The sequence below is a fragment of the Felis catus genome, chromosome D2 (genome assembly GCF_018350175.1).
Source record: "Felis catus isolate Fca126 chromosome D2, F.catus_Fca126_mat1.0, whole genome shotgun sequence".
Taxonomy (NCBI): Eukaryota; Metazoa; Chordata; class Mammalia; order Carnivora; family Felidae; genus Felis; species Felis catus.
In genome coordinates, this window is record NC_058378.1 from 29,062,018 (window position 1) to 29,076,479 (window position 14,462).

A 14,462-nucleotide genomic window follows, 5' to 3' on the forward strand; every position below is an offset into this window, starting at 1 on the left:
CAGCAGCCAGCCCCCGATGCGGGGCTTGAACTCATGAGCTGTGAGATCATGACCTGAGCCAAAGTTGGACACTCAACCAACTGAGCCACCCAGGTGCCTCTCAAATCCAATAATCTTGACCAATGGCAGAATTCTTAGGGATCTATTACCAAGTTGCATATTTACTATCCACTAATTAATGAAAGGAAAGGACCTCTTGTTTGAGAAACAAATTCTCAAGAGGCTCAGCTTAAAATTGTCATAAGACTCATGGTAAAAACATAAATTTATCAGCTCCATGTCATCCTTAATCAATCCTTGGAAAAAATTTTCTTCACTTTTATAGAGCCATGCTGTAGGGAAGCCTGGCTGGCTCAACTGGAACAGCATGTGACTCTTGATCTCAGGGTTGTGAGCTCAAGCCCCACCTGGGTGTAGAGATTACTAAAAAATAAAATCTTTAAAAAATAATAATAATACAGCCAGGCTGTACTAGATAAGCATATGCACTAAATGCCCAGACTAATAACTATTCTTTTCTTTGTTAAGCATCTACTGGGAATCCAGTGGAATAACAGGAAGAGATAGACTTCCTGTTCAGAACTGTGATTAATTGTGTTTCCTCTTCCTAGGTGCTCCCTAGGAGTGACCTATAGTGACCTATAATGACGATAGAATGACCTATAGTGACCATAGAGTGACCTATAGTGACCATCAGTCACTATAAACTGCTTATATAACAAAGAAAATGAGACTGAGACTTGTCTTTAAATTTTAAAATACTAAAAATTCTAAAGATTCTAGTAGTAGTAGTAAGCATTTTTAATTAAGCTATTTATGAATTTCATAATCTCTCTTTGAAGATACTTATATCAATACAGAACAGAAAGTAAAAGTTCCTTTACCCCTCAGCCCCCCAGGATAACAGGTTTCACCCTTCAAGATACATTTTTTACACACTTATACACATATTTATGTATATATGTATTGGAGGACTTTAATAAGATAAATGGATAAAATTATACATATCTATCAAAGGTAGGAAATTCGGAGGGTTTTTTTTGTTGTTGTTTTATTTTTTCATTTTTATCCCATTAGGAAACATTCTAGTATAAGTCCATGGAAGCGAATGTACTAAAATGTTAATTCTCAATAATGCTAATGTATGTGATTGTTAGTTTCTCATTTATATTTTCTTTACTTTGCCAAATTAATATTTAAAACAATTAAGAATAGTCCATATCTGCCTTTCATTACTTTTTATAGTTTTAGTGTCACAAAATTTATTACAAATCTCCTAGGTAGGCTGGTTCTGGGTAAACCAACTGGTAAAGCAGGTTAGTTTGTCTTGGGAATGTTCCATTTATCTCCTGGCATCCCCACCCCATGTGCTCATGCCAAGTGTAGTCCATGGACAAATGAGGCCCTCCATGTCAAGGTCCACTGAATCCTGTTTTCCTGATCCAATGTTCAATGGCCTGGAAAACTGCCTATTATGCTAGCCAATAAACATACAAACAAATGTTCAACTTTACTCATAATCAAATAGATCAAAACATCTAAGGCATGATAATGACCAGTGTCATTGAGGGTACAAAGAAATGAACATTCTCATACTCTCTTGGGGAGGATGCAAATTTCCTGAAAATAGATATATACAGAGATCTGTCTGTCTATCTATCTATCTATCTATCTATCTACCTAGATATCAAAGAGTGATAGAATTGGAGATATTTATGTATATGTATATATACATAAAAGTGTATAATTTTTTTTACTCTTTGATATAACAATTCCAATTATAGAAATTTGTCTAAGGAGATAGTCAGAGGTGGGAAAATTATTTAGTTATAACAAGGTTCAATGAATAAAATGTTATAAATTTTAAACAAAACCTTATGTGTCCAGTAATAAGATATTAAAGTTGACTGAAATATTTCTTAGGCTGAGATATTTTACAGTCATTAAAAAAATCATCTTGTAGGGACACCTGGGTGGCTCAGTTGGTTAAGCATCTGACTCTTTTTTTTTAATTTTTTTTAACATTTATTTATTTTTTTGAGATAGAGACAGAGCATGAACAGGGAAGGGTCAGAGAGAGAGGGAGACACAGGATCTGAAACAGGCTCCAGGCCCTGAGCTTTCAGCACAGAGCCCGATGCGGGACTCAAACTCACAGACCGTGAGATCATGACCTGAGCCGAAGTCAGACGCTCAACTGACTGAGCCACCCAGGCGCTCCAAGCAACTGACTCTTGATCTTAGCTCAGGTCATGATCTCATGGTTGGTGAGATTGAGCACCACATCAGGCTCTGGGCTAATGGCTCAGAGCCTGCTTGGGATTCTCTCTGTCCCTCTCTCTCTACCCCTCTCCTGCTCATATTCTCTCTCTCTCTCTCTCACTCTCTCTCAAAAAATAGATAAATAAACTTTAAAAACTCATCTTGTAGTAGAAGACTTTTAATAATCTGAGAAAAATTATATAATATAGTTCTATGAAGAAATGTAAACTACAAAGCATTATATGAGGCATAAAACCATAATGTTTTACCTTAAAAGGGATTATAATATATATATATACATATATAATAACAATAACAATAGCTAAGATTTATTAAGACTTATTATATGCCAAGCACTGTTCTAAGCACTGTGCATATAGCATCTCATTTAATTCCCACAACTCTGTGAGGTGGGTACTGTTATTATTCCCATTTTACAGATTAAGAAGTCAATACACAGAAAAGTTAAGTAGTTTTCCCAAGGCCATAGGGCTGATAAGTAGCAGAGCCAGTATTTGAACTCAGGCAGTCTGACTCCATACACATATAGACATGCACATTGTAAATATTAACGCATATATGCATGTATTTACATAACACATAAATATAGCATATGTGTATACACACACATAATACTCCCAGATTTTAAGCATCTAAGCTAATATTTTTCTCCATGTTCTCTTCATACCCCACATCTTCTTATTGAAAGTATATTAGTTTTTAAGGAGCACCCAGTGGCTCAGTCAGTTGAGCATCCAACTTCAGCTCACAGTTGTGCGTTCAAGTCCCATGTCGGGCTCTGCATTGACAGCTCAGAGCCTGGAGCCTGCTTTGGATTCTGTGTCTCCCTCTCTCTGCCCCTTCTCCATTCACTCTCTCTGTCTCTGTCTCTGTCTCAAAACTAAAGAAACATTAAATTAAAAAAAAAAAACATTAGTTTTAGAAATTAAACTTTAAAACTTAAAAACTTATCTTTTCCACAGCCTATTAGCACGATATTTTGATCCATGTCAGCAAATACTCCAGTGTGCAATAGGCACTAATCTGGTTCCCACTTGGATGAATCTTCTCCAGCTTTCTCTGGCCACACAAATGCCTTCTGTCTCTCCCTCTATGTGTCTAAATTTTGACCTAGTCTGATCATTTCAAGCATCATCTCTTCTCTGAAATCTTTTCAGATAGTCTTCCTGTAATTTCTGTTGCACTTACCAACAATACCGCATAGCACAGTCCTTATTTTTTCTCTATTTCCTTTGTATTAGTTTGGCTCCTCAGCTGGATGCCAAGGTTCTTATACAATTTCTCACCTTTTTGTTTTGTTTTCTTTTACCCCCATCACTTCTAGTACTGGCCCAATGCCAAGTGTTGAATAAATACTTGATTATAGACTAACAGATGTTCTTTAACACCATTATAGCATAATAGAAGCTTTCTGAAAATTATGATTTATTCATTAAAAGAATGAACTGATTCTAGTGATGGAAATTCATATGCTATAGAAAAGAGAAGACTCATCTTAATAAGTGGGTGAATTAGTATCCATCATTTCAGTTCACTTAGTGTGAAACTGGATTTTTCCCTTATATAAAATTCCAAACGTTAGCAATATTCCCAAAATAAATTCAGTGAGATCATCCTACATCATTGTAATCAAATGATAATCAAAACATAAGCTATAGAAGTAATATGAGCCACAAAATATATAATGGTAGTATTGTGTTATAACCCATAAAATACAGTAACTATTAATCCATAGTGACAAAAGTAGTTGAATAAATAAATAAATGTGGGATAAAGGATATATTTTCTCTACAGAAGAATTCCAAGTAATAAATGTAAAGTGAATAAAGAAAATAGAAAGTTACCATTTGGCAAATACCATCGTAGTAACCGTTACAGGCAAGATACACCAAAAGATGATAAAATCAGCCAGTGAAAGTCTGAAGTGGAACACTATAGCCTCAAAGAATCTTCACCAAAAATATTTTTTAATTACCAAAGGGAAAATAGTAACCCTACAGTGGAAAAGCCTGGCAGAAGAAACCTGAAAAACACAACCTTAACTATGTGTTTAGATCATTAGGACATATTGACATCCCGTACCCAGATGACACACTGAAAAAGGTACAATATCACTTCAGCAGTATTCTTTCCAAAAACACATAACCTCAGCCTAATCAGGAGAAAACCTGAGACAAACCAAAACGGAGGGACATTCTACAAAATAACTGACCATTACTTTTCAAAGTGTCCAAGTCATGAAAAAAAAAAAAGGAAGGTATGAGAAATTGTCATTGTGAAGGAAACTCAGGGAACAAGACCCCTAAGTGTAATAATGGATTCTAGCTTGGATCTTGAAAGAGAAAAAAGACATTAGTAGAAACACTGATGAAATTAGAATGAGACCTATCCTTTAGATCAGAGGTTGAATAATTCTAGCCCAAAGGACATATCTGGCTTGCCACCTGTTTGTTTTGTTTTGTTTTGTTTTTAATAAAATTGTACGGGAAGACAGCCTTCGTCATTCATTTACATATTATCTATGGCTACTTTCTTGCAATGGCAGAATTGAATAGTTGTGCTAGAGTCCTGCAAACTCTTAAAATTTTGCTGTCTCAGGGTCAGCACCTAGGAGAAACAAGCAGGGTGCCTAGGTTTAAGGAGGTAGCCTTACTCTCATAGACTTTTGCACTTGCACAATCCTGAGAGTTAGTGCCTCCTTAAATTTTGTATCCCAAGTGCTCTGCTTGCCTCACCCTAGTCGTGGCTTGGTCTATCTGGCCCCTTACAAAAAAAAAAAAAAAAAAAGCTTGCTGGCCCCTGGTTGAGTTAATACTATTGTGCCAATGCTAATTTTCTGATTTGTATAATTTTACTATGCGTGATAATTGTAAATACAATGTTAACATTAAGGGGAGCGGGATGAAGTGTATACATGAACTCTGTGTTATTTTTGCAATTTTTCTTTAAGTCAAAAATTATTCAAACAGGTGGAGCACAGAGGATTTTTAGAGCAGTGAAACTACTCTGTATGATAAATGTCATTATACATTTGTCCAAACTTATAAAATGTACAAACCCAAGAGTGAACCATAATGCAAACTATGGACTTCGGGTGATTATATCAGTGTAGGTTCGCCAGTTGTAGCACGTGTACCATCCTAGTGGAGATGTTGATAACAGGGAGGCTAGGCATTAGTGAAGGGAAGGAAGTATATGGAAAAGCTCTATACCTTCCACTCAATTTTGCTATGTATCTAAAACTGCTTTTAAAAAGTCTGTTAAGAGGCACCTCGGTGGCTCAGTTGGGTGAGTGTCCAACTTCAGACCATGATCTCACAGCTCCTGAGTTCCAGCCCCACATCAGGCTCACTGCTATTAGGGCAGGGCCCACCTCAGATCCTCTATCCCCGCCCCCCCCCAACCCTTTAGACAGAATTGTCTAAATTTACAAAGTTCCAAGTGTCCAGTATTATTGTGTGGCTAAAACAACACCACAACTTATTATGTGCCAGGCACTATTCTAAGTCTTTATTTAGCATGTCTCGTTTAATCCCCACAACACCTTTATGAGGTGGGTACTATAATTATTACCCCCATTTGCAGATTAGGAAACAAAGGCATAGAAAAAAATTAAGTCATTTCCCCAAGGTCACACAGCTCGTAAATGGTAAGATTTAAACCCAGGTGGTCTGAAGTCAATAAGGAAGAGAACTAGAAACAAAAAATAGATGTCTCCATTTATCAAGTTCATGCTCAATTTTCAAGACTGTGAAATCTTAAAATCAGGATGCCTTCTTATCATCACTACTGAAATGGTGACCAAATACCAAAAAATCAAATAAAATATACATCAAGGAGATATCTTATTTGATATACATCCTAGTTTGTGGTGTATGCATTCATAAAGACTTTAGAAGATTTCATAACATGTGTCTTTTGTGTAAAATCTGATGCAGGGCGAAAAAGCTGATTAACTTGGAATCAATCTGCAATACATGTTTTTGAAATGAGCATATGTTGTTTTCTACTCAACAGAGCAGAAATCCTCCCATGGTTTATATGTGTCATTTCATTAATTTTCAACACAAGCTTTAAATTGTAAGAACTATATATTGAGGGTCTCAGTTTATTAAGCAGCCGTCTCTCAATTTTGGCTCAAATCATGATCTTGCGGTTTGTGAGATCAAGCCCCGAGTCAGGCTGTATGCTGACAGTGAAGAGCCTGCTTGAGATTCTCTCCCTCCCTCTCTGCCCTACCCTGCTCTCTCTCTCTCTCTCTCTCTCTCTCTCTCTCAAAATAAATAAATAAACTTTAAAAAAAATAAACAAACAAATAAATAAATAAATTGTAACAACTATATACTAAAGCAAAAGAATTTTGTGTGTGGCTCAACTCAGTTGTTATAAATAGAATCAACATATTAAGTCGCTTTGAAATTATAACTGCTAAATTGCTTCTTTTTTTTTTTTTTTTAAGTAGGGCCCATGCCCAATGTAGAGCTTGAACTCATGACCCTGAGACCAAGAGTCTTCTATTCTACCAACTAAGACAGCTAGGTGCTCCTAAATGCTTTTGAGTATGAACATTTCTGGTCAATTTTTTAAAGCATCAAATCAAGGAATATTTGAAGCAAAAGAAATCCATCCAATACAAATCAATAAAGGAAATGTCACACTAAATACTTAAAAAAATGTAATTGAAATATTTTTAAATGGGAAAGATATATATGAAAAGAGGGAAAAGATACATATAAAAAGAATTGACAAAATTGTGACAGGTCATTTCATTTTAAATAAATGATTGTAATTTAAACATCTACGGCAGGGACAGAATCAGTAGTGAAAGAATTGCAAGACAATGCTTTTATTCTCCTTTTCATACATGCCACAGTACATACAGAGAAGTATGACTACAACTGGTAACAAAAGGGCTGACTATAACGAAAGGACACTGTTGTAAACATTATAAATAATACGAACTTTTTTTTTAAGTCTTTTCAAAACCAATGCTCTTTCTCCTTCAAAGACTGAGGAAACAATCGCATAACTATAAAAGAGTGACTAATCGGGTCTAGGCATTTATTATGGGAATAGAACAACCTTTACCTTATAACTTAGCATGACAACATTTTTGTAAAATCTAAATTGTGAAGCTTATCAAGTTAAGTGATGTTCCTTTGATTTTAAAAATCTCCTTCAAAAATTATTTGGCAATAGCATAATTCATAATAAAGATAGTAAAAATGGTAATAAGCTTTCTTAATTGCTGTAAGTAAATCACCACCAAATAAACAAGAATAACATATTATCCTAAAGGGAAATATGCAACTAAAAGAGTGTTATAATCTGGGGTGTGGTGTGTGTGTGTGTGTGTGTGTGTGTGTGTGTGTGTGTTTAACTATAAGATACTTAAGATGACTTCCTCAGTGTGATGAAGATAGAGATTTTAATCCTTTGTGTCCAAGGTCACATCTATTTTCCAAACAAAATTAAGCACATATTATTACTAAACTCCAGTCTTATGAAACAAAGATAAATAGAAAAATATTTTGCTTGAAAATATTAATATTAATAGCTATGTTTTAGTAATAAAACATTTTAGTAACTATTATATAAAATATAAGATAATATATTCAATAATATAATTGAAATATACTTCATATTCATCTAAATAGTATTTAAAACATTGGAAAACTAGGAATCAATGAAATACTTAACAATAAGAAAATAATCAATTGTGATAAAACAATAAAATGAAATATGCAACATTAAAATACATATGAAGAGTGTTTAATGGCATGGACAAATCCTTGTTATAATGTTAGCGGGTAAAAAGCAGGAATCAACAAGTAAATATATAATATCTTCCCAAACATATTTCTAAATATATATATATATATATATATATATATATATAGGAAAAAGACTGAAGTTTAATATACCAAACATTAATAGTATTATCCTTGGGAGATAATTATATCTTGGGAGATAGAATTATAAATGAGTTTTCCATAATTTTTTTAATATATGAAATTTAGAGTTTTCCATAATTTTAAAAACTTTTACAACCTTCATCATTGTCTATGTGGCCCTTTAAAAACATTATTTCATTGTAGATCAAGTGAACAACTGTAGAGTTTTCACATGTTTGGTTTCAGAAGCCACCCTTTTAAGTAATTTTTAAGTTAAGATGTTAACATAAAAGGATATTTTTTGGTCTATATAATTTAACTGCTTATATAAGAGTACATATTTTAATAAAATATTTTAAAATCACTAATTACTAGAAAATTACATTTCATCTCAATTATAGTATAAATTACCATAGTAAAGATATAGCTTATGTGTTCTGTAAAACACTGCCAACAGCATTACAATAAAATTTCAAATATATATTTTTAGTATATTTGAAATAGAGTCTATGGCCATGTGCCCAAATATACATATTCAATCAGAAACATCTGTAAAATCACAAAAGGACACTACTCCAGTAAAGATCTAGGATTTAAATCCTTAACTTTCTCTAAACCAAACGTACTTTAAAGTAATGTAAGATTAGGTTTTTAGGCAATGTGACTAAAAGTTCAAAGTTAAAACCTTAAATAAAAACTTGAAAACCTGTTGTGAAAAAGAACAGCATTATCCACTGTCTTACCGAAGATAGTTCATCACATCCCAGTAACATGTAGTAATCTTCAGTGTCTTCTGACCTGTAATTTAGTATTGCATCCATTTCAATTACTAAATCAGCTTTTCTTCCCTGTGAAACAAGAGACAGAATAAGCTGTGCATTAACAGGAAAAGCCTTTTTAAGTCTGGTTTTCAGCAGCACGTTCCAAACAGCAATAACCAGATTTAAGGCTGGCCACAGTCCATATAACAGATGTCATCCTAGACCTTTGTAAACTCTACCTTTCATTGGCTGTTGGCAGAAGAGAAAAGAATAAGTCATGTGCCTAACTGTTGCAGTGCTGCCTGGGATCTGTAGTTTCAGTTTATGTAAGCAATGCACACAAACCATTCCCTTCATAGGTTAGCAAAAACTGTTCATTTTTATGTACTCCCCAAATTAGCCATTTCTCCATCGCCTGTATATTTTTACCTTTTTCTTTTTTTTTTTTTTTTAAGAAATAGAAGTAACTTTGAAGCAATGTAATAAAAATCTTAGAATGTGTTAAATCTGAGTAGTGGGCATTTTTCTGAGCGCTTAGAATATTTCATAATTTTTCAAACAGTCTAAGAGTAGAAGGAAATAGACTAGGAGAGCACATTTTCAATCATTTAATAAATTACTCATTAAACAAGTATTTATTGAGAATCTATTTTATGTCCAGCACAGTTGTAGGAAATGGTGTGGTAAATAAGTCTCAGTTCTCAAAGAGCTTACATTCTGATGGAGGGAGATAGACAAGAAACATGCAAATAAACAAGATCAATTAAAATAGTGATTTATGGGGTGCCTGAGTGACTCAGTTGGTTAAGCATCCGACTTCAGCTCAGGAGTGATGTCACATTTCATGGGTTTGAGCCCCAGGTCAGGCTCTGTGCTCACAGCTCAGAGCCTGGAGCCTGCCTTGGATTCTGTGCCTCCCTCTCTCCTTGCCCCTCCCCTGCTCACGCTATGTCTCTCACTCTCTCAAAAATAAATAAACATTAAAAAAAAATTTAACAGTGATATATACTATGAAGGAAATAAAACAGGACAGTGAGAAGTAGAACTGTATGATGACCACATTTGATTCACTGTGCTATCATTCCTGAGCTGGCTGTCCAGACTCAGGAGGTATCTAGCCTAGGGTGAGTTCAGGGAGTCTGTGTTTCAGCTCACTGTGGTCCTAGGATATGCAGGTCAGTCTAGGATTTAGAGAAGAAGGTCAGTGGTCACAGATACAACATTTTAACCACCTTAACCCTTTAAACATTACCACCTTGAAAAAAGAAACATTTTCACTGAGCTCACCTAACACATTTTTTTAAGGTTTATTTTGGAAATGAAATAAAGCACTGAAGCACCATTTTACAATTCCTTCATTATATATCCTCTCTTGCTAAAATTTCTGTATGGAATTTTAAAATAAAGTATAGAGTTGCCTGGGTGGCTCAGTCGGTTGAGCATCTGACTCCTGATTTCGGCTCAGGTCGTGATCCCAGGGTCATGGAATTGAGCTCTTGTCGGGTTTGGTACTGAGTGTGGAGTCTGCTTAATACTCTTTCCCTTCCAGGGTGCCTGGGGGGGGGCTCAGTGGATTAAGCGGCCAACTCCTGATTTTGGCCTAGGTCATGAGATGAAGCCTTGCATCCTGCTCTGACAGCTCAGAACCTGCTTAGGATTCTCTCTCTCTGTCTCTGTCTCTGTCTCTCTCTCTCTCTCTCTCTCTCTCTCTCTGCCCCTTGCCTGCTTGCACTCTCTCTCTCTCTAAAATAAATAAGTAAATAAAATAAAGTATAAATATTTTTGTTTTGGAAACTTCACATCCCTTGGGGTATTTGGAGGCCTACTTGAGTATCACAAAACACAGACCAGAAATAAGACCAGAACTGGCAAATGGCCTTAAAACGATGTGAAGTTGCCGCTGTGGAAAATGGTAACAAGTCGTCAAAAAATCAAACACAGAGTTACCATATGATGCAGAAACTCTACTTCTGGGTATATACCTAAAAGAACTGAAAGCAAGGTGGGAGAGCCTGGGTGGCTCAGTTAGTTAAGCATCCGACTCTTGGTCTCAGCTCAGGTGTTAGCTCAGGTCTTGATCTCAAGGACATGAGTTCAAATCCAGCACTGGGCATGAAGCCTACTTGAAAAAAAAAATTTTTTTTTTAACTGAAAGCAAGGACTTTAACAGGTATTTGTACACCCATGTTCATAGCATCATTATTCACAATAGTCAAAAAGTAGAAGCAAACCAAGTGTTTGACACAGGAATAAACAAAATGTGGTATACACATACAATGGAATTGTATTCAGTCTTAAAAAGAAAGGAACTTATTTTTTTTAATGTTTGTTTATTTTTGAGAGAGAGAGAGAGCAAGCAGAGGAGGGGCAGAGAGAGAGAGAGGGAGACACAGAATCCAAAGCAGGCTCCAGGCTCTGAGCTGTCAGCACAGAGCCAGATATGGGGCTCGAACCCACGAACCATGAGATCATAACCTGAGCCAAAGTCAGACGCTTAACCAACAGAGCCACCCAGAAGGAAGGAACTTCTGACACACACTACAACATGGATGAATCTTAAAGACATTATGTTCAGTGAAATAAGCCAATCACAAAAAGACACGTTCTGTATTATTCTACGTATATGAGATACCTAGAGTAGTCAAATTCATAGAGACAGAAAGAAAAGTAGAGGTTACCAGGAGCTGAGGGGAAGGATGAATGGAGAGTTATTGTTTAATGGGTATGGAGTTTTAATTTGGAGAGATGACAAAAGTTGCAGACATGGATGATGATGATGGTCACACAACTATGCCAATGTATCCAATGCCACTGAACTGTATATTTAAAATAGTCAAAATGGCCAATTTTATGTTATGTATGTAAATATTTACCACAATTTTTTTTAAAGTTATATAAACACTAGACAACTTTGACTAAAAAAAATATTGCTCTTTTACTCTCGATCCTGAGAACAGTGAGGACAATGCTTTGATGTTGTCCTGAAGAACAAAAAGAAAAGATTATTATGAAAGGAATTTTGGTAAAGCACTCTCTTCAGTTTTTCGAATGCAACTGGAAGAATCTTTCTCCTAAACCACCATGTTTTCCCATTCTGAATATTTAAGTTCATAAAGAGTCCCAGTCAACATATGCCAGCAGCAGAAGAAATTGGTACATCCTTTCTGAATTGGAAATTGGCATTTCAGAAGTCAGGATTTTAAATGATCTTTGTCTAAGAAATTTCATACCTAGAAACTTATCCAAAGATTATAACCAAGAACAAAGATATAGCAATAATGATGGTTATTTTTACCAAAACATGATTATACAATGAACATATTTTAGGAAAATTAAATGCTTAGCAATCATACAAATAATGTCCACATACAGTAGTATACCATGTGGTCATTTAAACATTTTTTTAAGTTTTTATTTATTTATTTAAAATAATGAGAGAGAGAGAGAGAGAAAGCGTGCACCAGCAGGGGAGGGACAGAGAGATAGAGGGAGACAGAATCTGAAGCAGGCTCCAGGCTCTGAGCTGTCAGCACAGAGCCCCTGGCAGGGCTCAAACCCACAAACTGTGAGATCATGACCTGAGCTGAAACCCAGAGACAGACACTCAACCAACTGAGCCATCCAGATGCCCCTCACAATATTTAATTTTAAAAATTTACTTTAATCTACATGTTTTATATCATATATTATTAAAAAATATATTGTAAGTTTACAAGTATAAGGCAATCTACCTTTTTTTCTAAAGGATGATTTTTTTTTCAACGTTTTTTATTTATTTTTTTGGGACAGAGAGAGACAGAGCATGAATGGGGGAGGGGCAGAGAGAGAGGGAGACACAGAATCGGAAACAGGCTCCAGGCTCCGAGCCATCAGCCCAGAGCCTGACACGGGGCTCGAACTCACGGACCGCGAGATCGTGACCTGGCTGAAGTCGGACGCTTAACCGACTGCGCCACCCAGGCGCCCCTCTAAAGGATGATTTTGGAGATAACTTTGTCTTATATCTTACATTCTTAGGTTTTAAAATCATTTTCAGAAATGTTTTCTCTTTTTTAACTCAGAAAAGTTGTCATTACTTACTTTAAAATATATTACCAGACTTTGGGGGGCATAAAAGGTTACCAGGGGGCACCTGGGTGGCTCAGTTGGTTAAGCAGCTGACTCTTGATTTCAGTTCAGGTCATGATTTCATGGTTCGTGAGATTGAGCCTTATATGGGGCTCTGCGCTGACAGAACAGAGCTTGCCTGGGATTTTCTCTCCTCTCTCTGCCCCTCCCCTGTCCATGTTCTCTCTCTCTCTCTCCCTCTCTCAAAATAAATAAATAAACATTTAAAAAAAAAGAAAAAGAAAATACATTCCCACAAAAACTTTAAAGAACAAATAAATAAATATATAAAGAAAGAGCGAGCAGATGTTTTGAGAAAAGTTGGAGTGCCACTTATTTATTTCTACTCTTTCCCCGAAATTAACCTTCAAACCTAGCACAGCATGTCATTATAGGGTATATATATATATTTTTTTCAAGTTTATATATTTATTTTGAGGGAGAGAGAAAACAGGATATGGGCAGAGAGAGAGGGGGGAGAGAGAGAATCTCAAGCAGGCTCCGCACTGTCAGTGCAGAACCCAATGTGGAGCTCAAACCCACGAACCATGAAATCATGACCCACGCCAAAATCAAGAGTTGGATGCTTAACTGACTGAACCACCCAGGCGCCCCTATATGGTGTATTGTTAATGCCCATTGGGGTTTCCTCCCAATAAAGGTACCAAAAATCATGTTGGGACCAACTGGCTAATAATTGGAGAAATGATAAAGCTAGAACCATCCCTCCTTATGCCCAAATAAATTACATATAATCAAATAACCCAGAAGCCATCGAGAAAATTAATAAACATGAGTATATAAATATTAAGTGCATTTGTGCAGCACAAAAAATACAAAAGTAAAATCAGGTTAATAATGTACAAGGAGAACAATTTCACAATTCCCATAATAGACAAAAGACCAACTTCCCTAACTTGCAAAAAGTGCAGACAAATCAATAAGAACAAGGTTAACAATCCAATAGAAAACCGGGCTGAGAATACAGCTACTCTCAGAAATATAGATGGCCGATACACATAGGAGTGCAACCTTACTTATCACTATGAAATCTAAAGGAAGATAAATTGTTCACCTCTCGGAGAGTGGAATTTCTAAAGTTTGATAATACCCAATCCTAAAGCAGACGTAAGGAAGTAAACATCTTCATACATTGCTAAATAAGAGTGTAAACTGGCACCATTTGGCAATTTGGTAGTATTTATTAACTTTTATAAAGCTTATATCTCGTTGTGCTCGCTTCAGCAGCACATATAATAAAGCTTATATCTCGTTAACTGGGAAATTTTGTCTCTGAATTTACCCGGATTTACACCAAAATATGTTCAAGGTGATCATTGCAACAGTCTTTGCAGCAGAAAAAAAATCAGAAACAACCAAAATGTCCCTCAATGAGATGGAGAAGAAGATGGCAGTT

General features: G+C 35.7%; 1 protein-coding gene across 4 annotated transcripts in view; it reads right to left on the minus strand.

Annotated features, from left to right (window-relative positions):
* DNAJC12 (DnaJ heat shock protein family (Hsp40) member C12) overlaps positions 1-9,150 on the minus strand; it is a 43,828-nt gene extending 34,678 nt beyond the window's left edge. The window contains exon 1 of one of the 4 annotated variants that reach the window (XM_045040043.1): positions 8,921-9,150. In XM_045040043.1, coding sequence (XP_044895978.1) covers positions 8,921-8,998 — 78 coding nt within the window. In that variant the 5' untranslated portion in view covers positions 8,999-9,150. The remainder of the gene's footprint in view (positions 1-8,920) is intronic. The other 3 variants (XM_011287368.2, XM_003993977.4, XM_019813168.3) reach the window with 3 other exon arrangements.
* Positions 9,151-14,462: the final 5,312 nt, after the last annotated feature.